General features: G+C 40.0%; 1 protein-coding gene across 3 annotated transcripts in view; it reads left to right on the top strand.

Annotated features, from left to right (window-relative positions):
* LOC117411388 (sorting nexin-9-like) overlaps positions 1-22,164 on the top strand; it is a 227,263-nt gene that overhangs the window by 38,253 nt on the left and 166,846 nt on the right. For 2 of the 3 annotated variants that reach the window (XM_034921779.2, XM_034921780.2), the window contains exons 2-3: positions 9,420-9,506; positions 19,200-19,274. In XM_034921779.2, coding sequence (XP_034777670.2) covers positions 9,420-9,506; positions 19,200-19,274 — 162 coding nt within the window. The remainder of the gene's footprint in view (positions 1-9,419; positions 9,507-19,199; positions 19,275-22,164) is intronic. The other variant, XM_059025354.1, reaches the window with a different exon arrangement.

Below are 22,164 nucleotides of genomic sequence, written 5' to 3'. Positions count from 1 at the left end.
GGTGGCATTTTCGACAGATGGTGCACCGTCACTGACAGGGGAGCGTAATGGAATGATCGCACGTCTCAAGCAGCACCTGGGCGATGGAGAGGAGCAGCTCATCCAGTATCACTGCATTATACACCAGCAAAATCTGTGTGGGAAAGATCTGTGTTTCGAACATGTGATGAATGTTGTTGTCTCCACGGTCAACTTCATAAAATCTCGTGGACTCAACCACCGTCAATTTAAAACGTATTTAGAAGAAATTGATGCTGAGTACAGCGATGTACTTTATCATACAGAAGTCAGGTGGCTCAGCAGGGGTAAAGTTTTGAAAAGGTTTGTGGCGCTGCTGCTGGAGATTAAATCTTTTTTGATAGAGAAAGAAAGACCTGTGATCCTACTGGAGGATGCTAAGTGGCTTTGTGGTCTTGCTTTCCTTGCTGACCTTACTGCCAATTTTAATGATCTCAATGTTCGGCTTCAGTGTGTGACCTTGCCAGCTATATCACATCTTTTCAGACTAAACTGAAACTATTTGCAACTGCAGTGGTGTGATCTCCCTCACTTTCCTACATGCCAGCAGGTGTTTTCAGATCACAGTTGTGACTCCGGGCCCAATACTGAAGTCGTGGGGAAGCTTCAGTGTTCATTTGAGCAGCGATTCTCAGACTTTCGTTGAGACACTCAAAAGCTGAAGGTGAAAACTATGAAGGTATGAAACAGACACTAACAGAAGCAGATTGGAGTAGAATAGAGAAAACATCCACAGAAAAAGGATGGGTGTTTTTCTAAAAATGTAGTACTAGAGGCGCAAAACAATTACATCCCAAAAGTAGACAAATCTAAATCTTAAACAAAGTGGTTTAATAGATCAATTAAAAAAAATATTCAGTGAAAAAACGCACTTTACAGCGCGTTTAAAAAGGACCAAACACAAAGTACATAGAAAGAGTACTTGGAACTGCAAACACAAGTCAAAAAGGAAGTTAGAAAGGCCAAGAGAGAGTAGAAATGAACATTGCTAAGGGGGCTAAAACCAATTCCAAAATGTTTTTCCAATATTGTAACAGCAAGAGAACATTCAAATAGGAGGTTAACTGTCTTGAGATACAAATGGCAAAATCATAGACGAAGATAGCAAATAGCAAATATATTAAATGATTACTTTTCACAAGTTTTTACAAAGGAGGATAGGGACAACATGCCCCACATGTTAACCTGTTCCTATCCAGTTTGAAATAACTTTAGCATAACAGAGGCAAAAGTGTTAAAGGGACTAGGAGCTCTTAAAATAAACATATCCCCTGGGCCGGATGAGATCCTCCCAATAGTACTCAATAAGTGAAAGAAGTTATTTACAAACCGCTAACCAAGATCATGCAACAGTCTCTTGACACAGGGGTTGTACCAACAGACTAGAGAATTGCAAAAGTAATACTGATCCACAAAAAGGGAGACAAAACCGAACCAGGTAAATACAGACCAATAACCCTGACTTCTATTATATTCTGTTATATGTAAACTTATGGAAACTATAATGAGATCCAAAATGGAAAATTACCTATATGGTAACAGTATCCTGGGAGACAGTCCGCATGGTTTTAGGAAAGGGGATGCAACATCGACAATGGCTAATTGCAAAGCATACGACATGGTTTATTTAGATTTCCAGAAAGCTTTTGACAAAGTCCCGCATAAAAGATTATTTCTCAAACTGAATGCAGTAGGGATTCAAGGAAATGCATGCACATGGATTAGGGAGTGGTTAACATGTAGAAAACAAAGTACTGATTAGAGGAGAAACCTCAAAATGGAGCGAGGTAAGCAGTGGTGTACCACAGGGATCAGTATTAGGTCCTCTGCTATCCCTAACCTACATTAATGATTTAGATTCTGGTATAGTAAGCAAACTTATTAAATTTGCAGATGACACAAAAATAGGAGGAGTGGCAAACACTGTTGCAACAACAAAGGTCATTCAAAATGATCTAGACAGCATTCAGAACTGGGCAGACACATGACAAATGACATTCAATAGAGAAAAGTATAAGGTACTGCACACAGGCAATAAAAATGTGCATTATAAATATCATATGGGAGATACTGAAATTGAAGAAGTAATCTATGAAAAATACCTAGTTAATGTTGACTCAGAAATGTCTTCATCTAGACAATGTGGGAATGCTATAAAAAAAGGCCAACAAGATGCTCGGATATGTTGTAAAGCGTGTTGAATTTAAATCAAGGGAAGTAATGTTAAAATTTTACAATACTTTAGTAAGACCTCACCTAGAATATTGTGTTCAATTCTGGTCACCTCGCTACAAAAAGGATATTGCTGCTCTAGAAAGAGTACAAAGAAGAGCAACCAGAATTATCCTGGGTTTAAAAGGCATGTCATATGCAGACAGGCTAAAAGAATTGAATCTATTCAGTCTTGAACAAAGAAGAATACACGGTGATCTGATTCAAGCATTCAAAATCCTAAAAGGTATCGACAATGTCGACCCAGGGGACTGCTTTGACCCGAAAAAAGAAACAAGGACCAGGGGTCACAAATGGAGATTAGATAAAGGGGCATTCAGAACAGAAAATAGGAGGCACTTTTTTACACAGAGAATTGTGAGGGTCTGGAACCAACTCCCCAGTAATGTTGTTGAAGCTGACACCCTGGGATCCTTCAAGAAGCTGCTTGATGAGATTCTGGGATCAATAAAGCTACTAACAACCAAACAAGCAATATGGGCCGAATGGCCTCCTCTCGTTTGTAAGCTTTCTTATGTTCTTATTTTCTTATTTGCTGACCCATTTTCAACTGACCCAGAACCAATGGAATCGAGTATTCAACTTGAACTTATCGACCTGCAATACTCTGACTTGCTTCGCAGTAAATACCACAAAGGAAATCTGCTCAATTTCTGCAATTGCCTTGATTCTGAAAAGTTTATGAAACTGCGACAGAGAGCCATGAAGTTTGCTTGTCTTTTTGGCAGTATTGTTAATTAAATGTTAATTTGCGAGTATGCCTTTTCTCTGCTGAGTCTCAACAAATCTAAGCAAAGGAATCGGATTACGGATGATAGTCTTGAAGCAATTATGCGTCTGGCAGTATTGAAAATAAAACTTGACATTCTGAAATTGGTCTCTGAGAGGCAGTGCAACACGTCACATTAATGCAGAGAAAGTTTGAAGATTCATCAAGGGAGAATGAAATGCTCGAGGGAGAAGGGACTAGGGCCTCGCAATAATCAGAACTTCTTACGAATCAGTCAAGTCAGTCGAATGAAATCTCAGTGACAGGAAGCAAACCACAGTTCCAGGATATCAGCACCCCTGTCATAGACGTGAGGAGGACTTGCATGGACACAGTTAGTAATGAACCTAATGATCCTTGTGAACTCGGTCAGACAAACCAGCATAAGAGAGAAAAGAACCTCAATGGGCACAAGCCTGGAGTTAAATGGCCAAGAGCTTGTGAGAAAACTGCATGGGACACAGTAAACACAGATCTCTGCTTTGCGTTGGAAAGGTTAAGTGGAACAGTTGAAAAAGAAGCTAGATACATTTGGGGACATCATCTACACATATGGAAGCGAGAGGTTTGGAGTTGAAAAAAAGGAAGGAAAAAGTACAAACTATTCCTGGAAAGTCTAGACGGCAGCAGGAGATTGAACGCTTAGTTAGAGAAAGGAGACAGCTGAGGAAGCAATGGAGAAGAGCAGAACAAAGTCAGAAGGAGGGATTCAATCTCTTACAAAGGGTCATACAAGATAAACTTGCAACATTGTGCAGAGCTGAACACCTATGGAAACGCTACAAAAAGAAGGAGCGTGCGAGAACTAACTTTTATAAAGACCCATTCAAATTTGTAAAGAAGTTATTCACCAGTGAGAAGAATGGCACACTAAAAGCACCTAAGTTTGAGCTGGAGAGATATTTGAAGGAAACACATACAGATTTAAAAAGGCAGGAGCCTATGTCAATTCTTTCAGACAACCCACCTATCAATCCACCAGAATACCAAATGGAACTGTGCACCTAAGTGGAAAGAAGTAGAGCGAGCTGTGAAAAAAGCAAGGGCTTCATCATCTCCAGGGCCTAATGTAGTTCCGTACAGAGTGTACAAGAGTGCTTCAGGAGTTCTACGAACAGGTTGTACCAAGAGCATGGCACCGAGCAGGTGGAGTCTTTATACCTAAAGAAAAAGATTCTACAAGCATCAGTCAGTTTCATCCTATTTCCCTATTAAATGTAGAAGACAAGATTTTCTTCAGCACTATTGCTCAGATATTGTCAACTTACCTGATAAAGAACTGCTTCATTGACACTTCAGTACAAAAAGCGGGCATTCCAGGTTTCCCAGGATGCTTAGAACACATCAATGTGATCTGGCAACAAATTCAATCAGCTAAAAAGGATAGATTTGCAATTTAGTTTTTCAACTTCAGAATTCATGACTACATGGCAATGCCTAGAAGTTGGAATAATGGCAGGATGCACCATTTCTCCACTGGCTTTTACCATGGCAATGGAAGTAATCATTAGGGCATCAAAATGGGTAGTGGGAGGAGAGCGCTTGGCTTCTGGAAAGCGACTACCACCAATTCGATCATACATGGATGACATGACAACCATGACTACAACAGTAGCCTGCACTAATCGATTATTGGGCAAATTACCCAATAACATTGAATGGACACGAATGCAATTCAAGCGCACTAAATAAAGGAGCATCTCTATAATTAATACCAACAGTGTCTGAGAAGCCAGTGAAGAGTCTTGGGAGATGGTACAACGGGGATCTAAAGGACACAGTTCGTGTGGGAGAAGTTAGACAACAAGCAGTGGAAGGGTTGAAGAGCATAGACAGCTGCGCTCCACCAGGTAAACTAAAACTCTGGTGCTTTCAGTTTGGTCTACTGCCGAGGTTGCTGTGGCCACTGACTGTGTACGAGGTGTCTTTGACAACAGTAGAGAAGCTGGAAGCTTTAATCAGTTCATACATCAAGAAATGGTTGGGAGTTCCACGCTGCCTCAGCAGAGTAGGACTTTATGGTAAAGGAATACTGCAGCGACCAGTCTGTGTTCTAACCAAGGAGTTTAAGTGTGCCAAGGTCCGACTGGAAATTACATTAGTAGAGTCACGCGACAAATGCGTAAGGAGGCAGCACCTGTGTTGAAAACTGGAAGAAAGTGGGCGGCAAAGAAAGCTGTGGAGGATGCAAAGGCTGCCCTTCGAATTGGTGATATCATGGAGCAAGTTCAGCATGGAAGAGGGGGTCTTGGTCTCAGTTCAGCTCCTCCTACATGGCACAAGGCAGCCCCAACTCAATGGAGGAAGCTGGTAGTCAACGAGGTGCAAAAGCAGGAGGAGAGGATGAGGTGCATAAAGGCCATTTCCCAGGCCAAGCAGGGAGAATGGATGAGATGGGAGAGTGGAACAACACAAGATTGGCTGGCAAGACATATGGTCAATGGAACAGAGCAGGATCAGTTTCCTCATCAGGTCAACATATGATGTTCTCCCATCACCACAGAACCTAAACCTCTGGGAAGGAGAGGATCCCTCATGTCTTTTGTGTTCATCACCTGCCACATTAAGGCACATTTTGACAAGACGTAATGGTGGCTCTTAGCGAAGGACAGTTTACTTGGCGCCATGACCAGGTGCTGCGATGTTTTGCCTTAGCATTGGAAGACAAGCGTAATGACCAATAAGTTGCCACCAGTTCCATCAAAACATCACACAAAAGACAACATTCCTCTGCCCAGGAGAGCAAACACCAAGAAAAGGTGTTAAAACCAATCCTCGCCCAGGACAACTGGAAGCTGCTAGAGACTGGAAAATCAGATGTTGGTCAATGGCTTATTTTTCCACCTGAGATTGCCACCACTAACCTTCGACCAGATATTGTCTTATGGTCTGGATCAGCACGCCTTGTTCACCTGGTAGAGTTAAGAGTGCCATGGGAGGATGCTGTAGATGAGGAAGAAACTGCGGTATGCTCAACTAGCCACTGAAGCAGAACAGCGAGGATGGAGAGTCCGGGTTTACCCAGTGGAGGCTGGTTGTCTAGGATTTGTGGCACACTCTACAACCCGGTTTCTCAGAGACGTCGGATTCAGTGGCCAAGAGTTGCGTCGCACAGTGAAGAACTTATCTGAAGCAACAGAGAGGAGCAGCAACTGGCTGTGGTTGAGACGGAAAGATTCTGGCTGGGGATCTCAAGCACAATAGAAAGAAAGAAACGCTGATGTACGGGTAAGTAAGCTGGGCTGAGTTGAGTGGGGGACGGAGGGGGGTGATGCTGGGACGCCAGAATCACCGTCAAACCCTCTTGAGGTGATGTGGGCTAGTTGACGAAACACCTAGGATGGAAGGTGCCCATTTGAAGACCCCAGAGATGTACCCACTTCGCTACAGAGCCAGCATCGCAGCCAATGTGTGTGCTGATGCGCCAGGGAGGCAAATAAGCTGATCCCTGGAGCCAGCATTACACTTCAGCCATCAACACCAGACAGAAGAATATCTACATCATAATATGGAAGGAAACGCAAATGGATAGAGACACAGATGGATCACATTAGTTTACTGTAAAGCTACATCTTAGTTGGTGCTTATCTTGGCAAGAGCCGAGTTCAAATCAGCATGAAGTTTTAACACCTACTCTTGTGTAATGGAAATCATGTGAAAATGTATGTGTTTCAATGGAAGGCCTGACCTAATTGGGGGGGGGGGAGACTGAAAAGGTGTGTGGAATGTGGTCAGGTTAAATTGGATAATGAACTGGCAATCTAACCTGGCCACCCACATGTATAAAAAGCACAAGCTGTGTGATCAAGTCAGTTCATGGCAGGAACTCAGAGGGAGAGAACAGTGCCTGGTGTCCTTGGCTAGCTATGCAGCAAAGACCATTTCAACCTGATGTAAGGTTATTTCTGCTTTGTATTTTGTTTATTTTCTTCTGTTTTTTATAAATAAAAGTGTACCAAATGGCACTTAACACTTGCATTGTCCTGTTAGTCATTAAAGAATTAAATCTACCTGCAGTGTAGACAACAGTATATGTAATTTGAGATGAGTGCTGTTATGAAAATGCTTGTGTTTAAATGTTAAGTTGTCTTTTTTTGTTTTGCAGTATTTTTAGGCTGTAAAAGTTCAATCATGGTAAATTAATTGATATTGCTGGCAGCTAGTTTGGACACACAGGGGAGGTTGGGAGCCAAAATGGACGCTATCAGAGGTGTATATAAACTGTGGTTTTGGTAATGATGGGAAAAGTGAAGCCTCCTGAACCACTGAACCCTCTGAATCATTTGGTTCACAAAAAGATTCACTGAGCCGAAGCACATGAAGCGCTTCATGCTATTCAGTGCCATCTCTTGGTAGATTTGCACAACTCAATAGATTGAGAGTAAAGACAGCCTCCTATCTCCAGAGAAGGCATTTAGTATTGCACTAATGCTCAGAGAGCTCAATGTGTTATATAGTGACATTTCATACACTTTTGACATACAATATCAAGCAATTCCATTTTCAATTTTCTCGGTTAAGTGGGCATCTATGCACCAGATTGTAAATGATCTTTTGCTGCTGCTCCCTCTGTCCTTGTCCTCCTTGACCTAACTGCTGCTTTGGATACCATAGATCATAGCATTCTTCTTGACCGCCTTCAGAAGTATGCTGGGATCTCTGGAACCTGTCTCTCCTGGCTGTCCTCTTACCTATCTGGACGCATGCAGTCTGTTTTCTATGATGGAAGCAGTGCTGACGCAAACCCCGTCACTTGTGGTGTCCCTTGAGGGTCTGTTCTTGGGCCTCTTCTCTTCAACATCTACATGCTTCCGTTGGGTCACCTCACCCGCCTCATGTGTCACTCCTATGCAGATGACACCCAGCTCTACCTAAAACTAGACCCTGGATGTCCCTCTGCCATAGTCCGGCTCTTGGCTTGCATCGAAGACATCGAGGCCTGGATGTCTGCCAGTTTTCTTCAGCTGAACACTAGCAAATCTGAACTTCTAGTAGGATCGAAAACTCAACTCAAGAATCTCAATATTGCTGTACAAAAGCCTAAGTACTTCTGGATAGTAACCTCTCCTTTGATGCCCAAATCTCCTTCTACCACCTCCGAAACATCTCAAAGGTCTGTCCCTACCTTTCCCTCCTGGATGCAGAGATACTCTGTCATGCATTCATCTCCTCTCGACTCGACTACTGCAACTCTCTTTATGGTGGTCTTCTATCATGCGCCATAAACCGATTGCAGCTGGTTCAAAATGCCACGGCTAGGATCCTTACCAGATGTAAAAAACATGATCACATTACCCCGTCTATTTTTTGTTAGGCTAATATATCTGATCTACAGCGATATTCACATTCTCTTATCTAGCGTCATACTGTCAAAGACATCCGATCTGCTCATTTATATAAATTATACTACAAAATTCATTTTAAAATTATTTATTGTTCGTTAATATATCCGATCAACTTATTTCCTAGGCTCGATCTACTTATTTCCTGGGCTCGATCCACTTATTTCCCAGCCTAAATTCGTACTAGACATTTGAAACAATGGAACATCCCCTTTAAATTCTAGAGCTTGATCAACTTATTTCCTACGACACCGGCGTCTTCCCGGCGACTCCAGCTTATTCCAGCGGCCCCAGCTGGGCAATGCCTTCACGGGCACGGTATTGCAGTGGAAAGATTTTGTGTATTAGTCCTTTCCTCTGGAGGGGACACTCTCCTCCTCAGTGTAGACAAACAAAAACGTTTTCTCTTAGCGTCCGTTTGTCGGTCATGGCATTGCAGTAGCCTCGAACTGTAGCGTTGCTGCTTTCCACAGGCGTAGGCTCCCCCGTCACGCCCCCAAGCCAAACCTCCCGATCAGCTCAGCCCCGGGCAAACCTTCCCGTTTACTAAGCAGCAGCGCAGATGAACCAGCGACAGGATCCTCCCTATCACAGATTATTATTATTTATTATTATTTATTTCTTAGCAGACACCCTTATCCAGGGCGACTTACAATTGTTACAAGATATCACATTATTTTTTACATACAATTACCCATTTATACAGTTGGGTTTTTACTGGAGCAATCTAGGTAAAGTACCTTGCTCAAGGGTACAGCAGCAGTGTTCCCTACCAGGGATTGAACCCACGACCCTCCGGTCAAGAGTCCAGAGCCCTAACCACTACTCCACCACTACTCCACACTGATGCCTTTGACCATTAAAAATAAGGTGATGCCTTCAGTGTACAGGGTCAAATGGTATACAGATTATTATGGTTGGAATTTTCTGGATTTACCAGTTTTGCGTTTGGCTTTCCAATAGTCCTCATGTAATATAATATACAATAGAAAGAGCGTATCTGCCTATTTACAGATAAATATATTTACATTTCACCCTTTCATGTATTTTCTCTCTAGGCACGGGTTTTATATGACTTTACAGCTGAACTTGGAAACAATGAACTGACAGTGAAGAATGGTGAGATTATCACAGTTACTAATAAGGTAAGTACATGACATGACATCAGCAGAACTGGGATTTGAAAAGAGAACATTTCCTATGGGACCTTGCAGTACAGTAGCACTCTACCAAGGGTGTCTGATTCAAAGCGAGATTTCACAGAAATGGGCTATTGCAGAAATATGGAAACAAATGTATTATCTATGTCTATGAATTTTTGCAATGTACTGTAAAAATCATTTTATAGGTCGCAGTGGCGTAAAGGTCGCTCATCCCTTTTTGAGACTTATATTTTACAAAAACACATTTTTTGTGTTTAAAATACTTTTTTTACAATTGATTTTTTTCCTAAGTGCTCAACACCGATAAATAAAGATACACAGGTTTAGTTTTGAAATAACCCTTGTTTTGCAACATTTTATTCAACTAATAATTTTACAGTGTTGTTTTTCATTTTTAGTTAAATGCTAGTATCTATTACTTTTTTCAAAAAGCGTGTAAAATCAAGTTATACATCCCACAGCACATCTGTATTAACCTACCGGTATTTTATTTTAGCTTGTCAAATACCCAAACAAGTTCAAGAACATATCATCTGCTTTACTGAACAATTTTTTCCAAAATCATACTTACACAATAGTTCCAACTGCATTGGAGAAAGGTATTAAACAGTGCTGCTTGCATCAACAAACAAACAAAAAAAAAAACAATAAACTAAACAGTGCACCATTTAATAACCAGTAAACATTTTAGTGTTGCATACGGTACAGTACAATTGCATTCAATTTCCAGCTGTACAAATACATTCATTTTGTTTTGTTAATTAGAACCATAACCACACACATACTTTACAAGTGTACCACTGTGTTGCACAAGTTACAGCATGTATTAAAGTCATTCAAAGTACTCTATTAAAACAAAATGTTTTCTACATCGGCCCATACACATAAGGTGACCAGATGTCCCTTTTTAGATGGGACAGTCCCACTTTTGGAACACTGGTCCCAGTGTCCCCAAAACTTTTCTTGGGATGCTAATTTCGTCCCATTTTATTCCCCCACCGGTAACATAATAGTGTATTTTCATGCAGGCTGTTGTGTTACTATATAACTTTACAGTACAATGACACTTGATATGACTAAAGGGAAGGTTGAACGACCAGTAGCATTAAAAAGAGGCTGTACAATGTTGTGCAAATCTGGAGAATTACTGAACAGTCAACGTTCATATTTGCAACCAATCACAGAGAATTGCGGGTGGGTTTATCTACTATATGTAAACTTAAGGAAACTTTAATAAGATCCAAAATGGAAAATTACCTATATGGTAACAATATCCTGGGAGACAGTCAGCATGGTTTTAGTAAAGGGAGATTGTGTCTAACTAACCTGCTTGATTTTTTTGAGGATGCAACATCGACAATGGATAATTGCAAAGCATACGACATGGTTTATTTAGATTTCCAGAAAGCTTTTGACAAAGTCCCGCATAAAAGATTACACTATGTAATACAATTTTTGTTCCTGGGTAGTAAGTGTTATTTTCCTCAAAAGTATAGAAAATGGCTATTATTCCCCACAAACTTTGCTTTTGTGACCAGGAGTGATATTTTGAAATTTACCTATTTCCAATGAGAAAAGTATACTAAAGTAATACAAAAATGACTACAAAAGATTTAGAAGCGAGTAGTTTTTCAAGATTTACGATTATACTGTGTGGCAGACTGGCTTGCTGTGGTGACGTCACGGACCAGGAAGTAGAAACCAAAACAATGGATGGACGGTTGAAGCTGAGTGCAACGGCACTCAGCGTATTTATTAATAAACAAAACAAAAACAAAAGATTTAACAAAACACCAAACAAAAGGGCACGAGGGCCAAACGAATAAACAAACAAACAAGTAAGTGTCGTGCTGGATAATCCAGCACGTTTTAGCAATAGTTTTTTTAAATGTTGCTCGCTCTCTCCGATCCCCGTACTCTCCTCTGTACACCCAACCTCGAGTGCAGAGAGCTGCAGGTTTATATACTCTGGCCGAGGGATTAACTAGTTGTTAATTATCTTATTATCCCTCGGCCAGAGTCTGCACGCATTTGGTAAGGATGCATGACTGTCAGCTAGTTAAATAATCAGTAGCTGATCAGCCATGCATCCTCACTGGGTTTTTAAATATAATAATAAAAGACGCGGCGCTTTTACCCGCGCCGTAAACAAAAATACAAATAATAATACATAGATGCGGGACACTCCGCCACATACTGTAAATCACTTTCATGAATCAGCCCCCAAATGTAGTCTCCCATCGTGTTCTCGTTATACTGTCCTTCATTGACAGGTCATCCAGGAGCCTCAAAGCCGTGCTGCTCCATAATGGTAACAAGTACCCGTCTCTTCCCCTGGCTCATTCGGTGCACCTCAAAGAGGATTACAACAGCATCAAGACCTTGCTGGACGCCTTGAAGTATGATGAGTACGGCCGGGAGGTCATAGGAGACTTCAAAATGGTGGCATTCCTGATGGGTCTCCAAGGCTGTTTTACCAAGTTTCCCTGCTATCTTTGCCTTTGGGACAGCAGGGACACCAAGGCGCACTACCACAGGCGGGACTGGCCACAGCGGACCGAGTTCTCTGTGGGGAGGAACAACGTCAAGTGGGAGCCACTGGTGGACCCCCGGAAGGTGCTGATGCCACCACTGCACATCAAATTGGGCCTTATGAAACAATTTGTCAGAGCTCTAGATAAGGAGTCGGCAGCCTTCAAGTACCTTCAAGACTTCTTCCCTAAGCTGTCTGAGGCAAAGGTCAAAGCCGGTGTCTTCGTCGGACCACAGATAAAGAAGATCCTGGAGTGCAATGAATTCCCCAAGAAGCTCACTAGTAAGGAGAAAGTGGCTTGGAACAGCTTTGTCGCAGTGGTTCGGGGCTACCTGGGTAATCACAAGGCCGAAAACTATGTGGAGCTGGTTGAGACTCTGGTGAAGAACTACGACACAATGGGCTGTAGGATGTCCCTCAAAGTCCATATCCTTGATGCTCATCTTGATAAATTCAAGGAGAACATGGGAGCGTACTCGGAGGAGCAAGGTGAGCGCTTCCACCAGGATATACTGGACTTTGAACGCCGCTACCAAGGACAGTATAACAAGAACATGATGGGAGACTACATTTGGGGGCTGATTCGTGAAAGTGAAAGTGTAAATCTCGAAAAACTACTCACTTCTAAGTCATTTTTGTATTACTTTAGTATAAATACATGTTAATTTGGATTCATATGTTGTTTTTTTCTGACTTTATGTGAACGAAAAGACACATTCGCCCGTTTTCTCACTGGAAATGGTAAATTTCAAAATATCACTGTCCTGGTCAAAAAAGCAAAGTTTGTGGGGAATAATAGCCATTTTCTATACTTTTGAGGCATAAGCAATTAGGAAATAACACTTACTACCCAGGAACAAAAAAAAAAAACAAAAAATTGTTACACGGTGTTATTTCTCAAACTGAATGCAGTAGGGATTCAAGGAAATGTATGCACATGGATTAGGGAGTGGTTAACATGTAGAAAACAGAAAGTACTGATTAGGGGAGGAACCTCAAAATGGAGCGAGGTAACCAGTGGTGTACCACAGGGATCAGTATTAGATCCTCTGCTATTCCTAATCTATATTAATGATGTAGATTCTGGTATAGTAAGCAAACTTGTTAAATTTGCAGACGACACAAAAATAGGAGGAGTGGCAAACACTGTTGCAGCAGCAAAGCTCATTCAAAATGATCTAGACAGCATTCAGAACTGGGCAGACACATGACAAATGACATTTAATAGAGAAAAGTGTAAAGTACTGCACGCAGGCAATAAAAATGTGCATTATAAATTTCACATGGGAGATACTGAAATTGAAGAAGGAATCTATGAAAAAGACCTAGGAGTTTGTGAAATGTCTTCATCTAGACAATATTGGGAAGCTATAAAAAAGACCAACAAGATGCTCGGATATATTGTGAGAAGTGTTTACAATGCATTAGTAAGACCTCACCTAGAATATTGTGTTCAGTTCTGGTCACCTCGTTACAAAAAGGATATTGCTGCTCTAGAAAGAGTGCAAAGAAGAGCAACCAGAATTATCCTGGGTTTAAAAGGCATGTCATATGCAGACATGCTAAAAGTATTGAATTTATTCAGTCTTGAAGAAAGAAGAATACACGGTGATCTGATTCAAGCATTCAAAATTCTAAAAGGTGTAGACAATGTCGACCCAGGGGACCTTTTTGACCTGAAAAAAGAAACAAGGACCAGGGGTCACAAATGGAGATTAGATAAAGGGGCATTCAGGACAGAAAATAGGAGGCACTTTTTTACACAGAGAATTGTGAGGCTGACACCCTGGGATCCTTCAAGAAGCTGCTTGATGAGATTCTGGGATCAATAAGCTACTGACAACCAAACGAGCAAGATGGGCTGAATGCACTCCTCTCGTTTGTAAACTCTCTTATGTTCTTACTGAATGTTGCTAAAACGAACTGGTGGCTGTCCTTGTCTGAATCATCACTGCCTGGATAGGTTAGACTTCTGTAGTCTAACAATAACAACTCATACAGGTACCATTGTATTGTGTTGGAACTATTCACTTTGTCCATGATATTTGTATATCTACGTGCAAACGGCTTTGCTTTGTGTGTAGCTATAGGCGACAATTATGGAAATCAACACTGTCGTGTCACATCACCGTGCCATGTTTACAATGCAATGCACTGAAGCTTGTCCTGGTTTGAACACTTTGTGCATCAAAATAGCCCATCACAACAGTAGAAGGGGCAGTAAAATATGACAAAAGTATATTGAAACATACTTTCTATTGAAATAAGTCTATATTCAATTTCAGTTCACCACTGGTACCCTCTAAGAAACATGTTGGTGAATAACACAGAATAATTTATGATCTAGTGTGACAGAAATATAATGAATCTTGGTTGTAAATCTCCATCCCGGCCTGTGAGGGCGCTAAGCAGTGAAAGTAGAGTTCTTTGGATGGGCTGGCCTGACGGTTCTTTCCAAGGGCCGGGAAGTCGTCAGTCTGGAAGAAGGCGAGACTCCGTCGCAGGAACGTATTGACCTAGAAGGGAAACGACGTAGCAGCTGCAGATTGTAGAGACAGCTGCACTCGTTTACCAAGGGGTAATGCGCGATAGCATAATAGGGGATGGAGAATCGCAATCTACTCCTTCGCTTGGTTTGAAAGAGTGAAACTGGAAGGACAGGGAGAAACCCAGAAAAGAGAAAGTATTTGAGTGTTTTTAGTTTGTTTGTCGTTGTTAGTAATTGGCTTTTGTTTGTGAATCACTAGACGGCTAACACGTATCCGGAGCTATCGCCTTGGGCCAGAACTACCCGGAACAACACTACACCACAATCACTTAATAAATTCTTATCACCCACCACGAGCACTACTGCACGCACCTGGACTTGTGACTGTGTTCACTATTATTGTGGGGCAGATAACGTGTGTTTATTATTTGGGCTGCAGGGATTTAAAAATAAAAGACCCCTTTTCCAAACGGATTAGTTTCCTGGTTGTGATTATTTCTGCACTGCATCACCTCTGCACCTGTTCTCACTCAGCAGCCACTTTGCCACAACTACTTATTTTCACATTTGTGAAATTCAGGTTGTAAAAATATTTTAAAAGTTTCAGAACATGTATTTCTTTAAGTATACATTTGATGTTGATTTTAGCAATAATGAAACACAATAGTTTCAGGTATGCATTTAATTTGTTAAGAAAATGTATTTATATTGATAGCTGAGTGCTGTATATGATACAAATGGTTTAAAACAATTACAAAAAGAAATAACATCCTTGTTTCATTTTACCTTTCTTTTAAAAAAAATATCTAAATAAGCTGCCTTAGAGGCAGGATATATCTCTTTTTAATTTGGTGACTCCTTGTTTTCATTTCTGTGTTAATTGTATTATAGAAGTAGTATATTTTATTCTGCAGAGTTTAAGATAGAAAGAGACAAAGATTAATGCTATCTGTTGCATACATGTGATAGCTATATAAGGTATTTTATAAGTGTTTTACTTTATCACAGCTTTTAGTTTAATAGGATAAAAGCAACACATTGTTTTTCCTTCATCAAAGAGCAAATATCAGGGCTCGAATTACTGGGGGGCTGGGGGTGGGTCGATCTCTTTAAATTTCTCCAGATAGTTTTATTTCCAAATTTCCTTTAACATGTTTTAAGCTGACAGGTATCACTTAAAACAGAAAGAAACCTGTTAAAAACATGTTAATTGTATGATGACATTTCCTGCCTTGTCTATGCAGTTTTTCAGTACCAGGAGGCTGTGTGGTCCAGTGGTTAAAGAAAAGGGCTTGTAACCAGGAGATCCCCGGTTCAAATCCCACCTCAGCCACTGACTCATTGTGTGACCCTGAGCAAGTCACTTAACCTCCTTGTGCTCCATCTTTCGGGTGAGACGTAATTGTAAGTGACTCTGTAGCTGATGCATAGTTCACACACCCTAGTCTCTGTAAATCGCCTTGGATAAAGGCATCTGCTAAATAAACTAATAATAATAATAATAATAATAATAATAAAAATAATAATAATAATAAAGAGAAAGCATCTCCTGACAATCCTGGAAACTTTTCTGTACATTTTACATAGGCTAATGCTTATGTTTATATTAAGAAAGATTCAATTGTATTCCTTTCGTAAGGGGAATCTGGAAATACAACTATTCAGTGAAACTTAAAGGGTTTGCCTACCTGGATTATATTTACCATACTTAATAACTACCTTAAAAGGAAATTCCTGTTTCTGCAATCAGGGCAGCTTCTAAACAAAACTCAGAAAAGCTGATTGGTGGCCTTCATTTATTGCATTGTGTGGCGGAGTGTCCCGCCCCTATTTATTATTATTTGTATTTTTGTTTGCGGCGCGGGTAAAAGCGCCGCGTTTTTTATTATTATTTAAAAACCCCGTGAGGATGCATGGCTGATCAGCTACTGATTATTTAAATAGCTGACAGTCATGCATCCTTACCAAACGCGTGCAGACTCTGGCCGAGGGATAATAAGATAATTAACAACTAGTTAATCCCTCGGCCAGAGTATATAAACCTGCAGCTCTCTGCACTTGATGTTGGGGTGTTGGAGTAGAGAGTACGGGGAGCGGAGAGAAGGAATAACATTTAAAAAACAATTGCTAATACGTGCTGGATTATCCAGCACGGCACTTACTTGTTTGTTTATTTATTCGTTTGGCCCTCGTGCCCTTTTGTTTGTATTTTGTTTAAATCTGTTGTTTGTTTATTATTAAATACGCTGAGTGCTTTTGCACTCGGTTTCACCCGCCCATCCACTGTTTTGGAGTCAGTTACTTCCTGGTCCGTGACGTCATCCACCACACCACTGCGAGCCAGACTGTCACACATAGTCAAAAGATATTTAACACATTTCATCACCTTTTAATAGTAATAGTTTAATAGTAGAAAGTGGCTGAAAAAAAATCCTGTTATCTATTGATCACGGGAACACTAATGATCCAAGCAGAAACTGCAATAGAAAAATTTTTACAAAACAAATACCATGTCATATTAAATATTTTGAAAAAAAAAAATAGATTCTATGAAGTAACCATTTAATAAGTAGAAATATTGAGATATATAATGTTTTCATGCAGGGAGGGCCTGGTTTGCAGATTGGACACTGGAGGATAACATAGAGATAGAGAGAGAGCAATATGGAAAGTGGAAATCAAAGAGAGAAGATGCAGTTTCTTAGGCAGAAAAGGGACTAATTTTGTAGTAGTAATCAGCAATAAAACAGAATCTTGGAATTTTATAATATTCTATTGCTACTGTGTAGGTAATAACTGTACGTGTTGTGTAGAAATGAAATTACAAAGACAATAAGATCATGTATTCACAAAAAAGTTTTTGAAAGTAAAAGATTCCACTCTCAGTATCACCATGAGCCTCAGCATTCACTTTCAATATGATATTAGATCAAACATTGCCAAAGTGAAAATAAAACCCCCTAGAACTAGCAGTAGTACTTAACTCTGGCACTCGAGATTCATTCCAGTCCTGGTCTTTATTCCAACCAGGTCCTAAATTAGTTAATTGCCTCTTAACAGCTTCAATTAACTACATTAGAACCTGCTTGGAGCTTCCCCGTAGCTTGGCCATGGAAAGTTATTCACAATATTTCCATACTGTCCCAGTTTAAGGGCTTAAAAATCTGGTCACCTTACATAAACACTTTCCTCCTCTATCAGCTCATTTTTCTTTCGCCATTTGAAGTTTGTCTTTGTTTCTGCTCCAGTCATGTACTGTTTTTTCAGCATTGCGCTTAACATGTATCTCAGCAAATTCAACAACACGCAATTTCTAACCTGTTGAGTAGCATTTTCGTTTTTTTCTTACTGTCCTACTTTATCCAGTCTCAAAGTCACCTGTATTATTATAGCATTGCAGTTACAATGAATGGAAGACTTGAAAAGTGTACTACTCGGCTTTCTAACCAATAGCTGTTTGGTACGGATCCCAGTGGCGGGTTCGGTTTGAATGTTGACAAATCAATGGCTCAGGACGGTGGGAATAAAGAAATTCATAGAGACTGACAGCTATTGTGTTAACACTAAGTGAAGCAGGATAGCTGTGACATTTTTGAGAGGAGGTCAGTCAAGAGTCTGAAAGCTTGCGTTTAACATTCAAAATGATTAAGGGTATTGAGAGTAGCAGATTAAAATTTTTTATTAGAGCAGTGGTTTTATGTTTCTACCTAGCAACATGACCTGAATGCCGTAGATCCTGAAAAAAAAAATCAGGTTGTTGACAGTTAAGTTTGTGTACACTGGTACACAACTGGTACAGACACACCCGTGCATACGTCACATTGGTGTATTAGTCGCTTCCCCCTTTTAAGGGCCCCGCAAAAATGCCTAGAAAATCGATTTATACAACAGTTTTTACGGTAATTGCAATGCCTCCAAACGTAGCACAAGATGCTTCTGTACACAATTTTGCTAATTTTACTCTTCAGTGTTTGCAAGCCATTGATGGCAGAATAAGGAAATTGTACTTCTAGGCTATTGAAGGTACAGTTGCAGAAATAGATTTAAAGTAAAACAGTAATAATCCAAGCTGTTAACAGAAAACAGCAGGGATTAAGGACGTTATAAGAATCTGTTGGGTTTGTTAGATATTCTAGACAAAGAGAAGGAGATGTGATACCTTTTAGTAGACTAACTAAACAATAATTAATTGCATTCTTTCAAGACCTCAAATGTCTCTTCTTCAGGTGAAAGTAGGAAAGAGAGACTTTCACCTGAAGAAGAGACCTTTGAGGTCTTGAAAGCTTGTGATTAATTATTGTTTAGTTAGTCCAATAAAAAGTATCACATCGCCTTCTCTTTATCTATCATCTCTGGACTGATACTCACAATTGACATTTCAGATGCTATTCAGGGGAATAATATTGAAATGAAAAAAGCGTGTAAATACTTGAGTACCACTGTAATATTTAGGTTAACATTCCTCATGCTACACAGCTACAGTAGCTTTTCCTATAGTATCTTTAAAATCTGCCCAGCACTACTTAAAAATAGACTGGAAGGATAGCTCCAAGGACAAATACAGTATTTTAAATTCCAACATTCTTGCTAACTTGCCTTGAGCAAGGCTGTATATTTAAAAGATATTTACACATTACTCTTCCTACTTTTCTAGAGCATTGGAGGAGGATGGGTAGAGGCAAAAAATGTCCAAGGACAGATAGGACTGGTGCCTGAAGACTATATAGAGGTAAGGAAAAGCAACTGTTATTATTCACCCTGATGAACAACTTGGTAAACACATTATGCTCGTAGGCAGGAAGTATCTGCATGGGGCAATATATACTTAACAACAGTAAACCCTTCTGCTGGTTTGTGATGTAGAGGGGTGGGCACATACTGTTTATAGAGGATACAACTAGAATGTTCACAGAGTAATGTGGTTATTCCACAAATGAAGATGGCCGAATAAGCTACAATCCTCCAGGGGTGAGAAAGTTGTTTATAGCCATCCTCATGAATCAAATAATCATAGCACTACATGTATTTTAATGAAGCATTCTATTTAACAAGTTCAATATATGATAAAGTATGTGTATGCCTAAATCAACAGCTGAATTTGGTGGAATTACTTATAACCACATATGCATAGCCATGGAGCATAGTCTAATTTGGAACAATGGATTTGCCGAGTCATTTTGTCTTTGGCATTAAAATTTGATAACGTTATCAAGCCGTAGTGTTGAATATGAAAAAGATGTTTAATAAGATATCTTTCAGTACTTGTTATAAATCTTTGTATTATTCTCGGTGCCTTTGGTATACACAGTTGTCTGCTCCTGAAAAATAAGTAATTATATCAAAGGTTATATCAAAGATTTTCCTCCACCACTGTGCAATTGTTATATCCAGCACTGAAGCATTGCATTCAGATACGCTTTGTGCAGAGGGAATTGCAGTGCTGCTAACCTCTTTAAAACTAGGGCTAAATAATCTAGTGAAGTACTACTAAAGCTTGATTAAGGGTTTCCATGCTCTGTAGCCTAATTATGCGCAAGTCTGTGGCAACAGACTTCAGGCTATGATAGACGAAGTGGTGTTGTGTTGAATAAAAACTGGAATTAAACTGTTTTAAATAAGCAGTGGTGTTCTTTTGTTTAGAAAGGATATCAGACATAACATAAATAGAAATTGTCTTTTTACACTCATTGTCTTATTTCAATGGATGTGTGTTTAAAGGGACAGTATGCTGCTGTATATTTCAAACAACTTGATGTCTTTCTTTGTCTCATCTGTCACAGGTTAAACCTGACTGCTGATAATGTATATTTAAAAGCCATTTTGAAAGTTTTTAAAACTGGCTTCATGCGCCTATTTTACCCACAGGCTTTATGGGATGCAAGGTGTATAAACATGCTATTTAGCACAGACACACTCCTAAACCAGGAATCAAACCATTTGTTAAATGAAAATATATACAGGTTTTATAAATGCAAACTGGGCATGAGCAGTTCGTTCAACTCAACAACCCCCAAATTAGAATTTGAATCATTATGAAAATTTCAAAACCCTGAGTTAGTCCTCCCCCCCACTCGCTGCCTTAATATATGAAACTAAAGACGCAGAGTTCATTTCAGCTGCAGCGAACAATGAAGATGCAGATACTAGCAAAAATGATCTTTCTGTATTCATTAATTGGGAAAAAAGACTGTTACAGTTATCTTTGTAGTGCTCGGCGCATATACTCTTCGGTCACAATTATATCAAAGTCTACCACAATAGTAGTGCAGTATTCCATGTTCGATTTTTGTCAGTTTTTTGTTATGTATATGGAAAACTACAAAGCTGTTCAATACGTTAACGTAACATTATTCAGCAGGTTTCATTCGACTTTATGAAGCAAAATTATTTAATTCTATAGGGTGATGCATTGGAAACTTAACATGGTACATGGTACAATTATTCACACAGTGACTGAAGGGGATATGCACTCCAAATAAAACTTTTGACATGGTTGATCATTTTAGAAAACTTGATTTGAAATGGCTAGTCTGACTTTAAGCCACCCCCTATGCAGGCAAAGTAAGTAAAAGGAAAAGTAAGTCTGACTTGGGAGGTAAGTTTAGCTTATGTGTATATTGCAACTGGCCCCTGCTTCTGTTACCAAGGGCAACCACGTTTGTTAAGGAAAAACTTAGTTCTGTTTATTTTTTATGTATAACAAGAGGTTTCTTTGAAGGTCTGCCGACACGCGCTAGACTATTTATATTCAGTCTTGATTTCACTATGCTTTAATCTGTTTGTGAGTTTGGAAATATTTTTGACCTGATGTTTGAACCGATTATAGATTATTATAGATAAATGAAAGTGAAAATATCTATGGGACTGATACAAAGGTAAGATATTGTTAAGGTGACAAATGAGCATTAAACAACAACTTATTTACAGTTTGAAGCTTGTGTCATTATTTTGTTCAAACACTATTCATGGCTCGGTCCCAAAACGTAGATACATCAAGGGGAGTTATATGGGTTGTTCCACCTCCGGAAGTAGTAACTCCATTCCGCAGGTCACACTGAATTCCAAATCCTTTTCCTCTATGTTTAACTGATTGGGTTAGTATTAAGTCAGACCCCAACCCTTGTCTCATTATCGTCCCTTCCAGCTTCTCCACCCTGCGCTCTCTTGGTTTTCTGAGGGTGGATTCTAGGGTTAAACAGATCGGATTGTAAAGGGAAGATTTTGCCAATTGGCTCTATCCTCTTTTCAGTATGGGTCATAACTAACACATCCCTTCGAACTGAGAGAGTTTCAAAGAATGGCCAGTCTCAGCCCAATACTACTGGATAAAGCAGACCTTCTGTTATAGCCACGGAAATGGTAGCTGTATTTCTCTCACAGTGATGCTATTTTTAAAAGGTAGGGTATGTTTTAGTGTCTCCATGGATACAGGAGATAGCCATGGAACTTTGTGACTACCAAAACACACCCTCCAAGAGAGGTAGCCGAATGAGAGTGGGCACACCCAGAGTCCACCAATGCATGGGTGGTCTTCTCCCTCTGGCTGTGGAGACAGCGATGCTTCTCCCTTGGGTTCTGGAGACAGCAGGGCTTCTCCCTCTGATTGGTTCTGGAGACAG

This window comes from Acipenser ruthenus, chromosome 6 (assembly GCF_902713425.1).
Source record: "Acipenser ruthenus chromosome 6, fAciRut3.2 maternal haplotype, whole genome shotgun sequence".
NCBI lineage: Eukaryota > Metazoa > Chordata > Actinopteri > Acipenseriformes > Acipenseridae > Acipenser > Acipenser ruthenus.
This window is presented reverse-complemented; position numbering and strand designations above follow the sequence as displayed.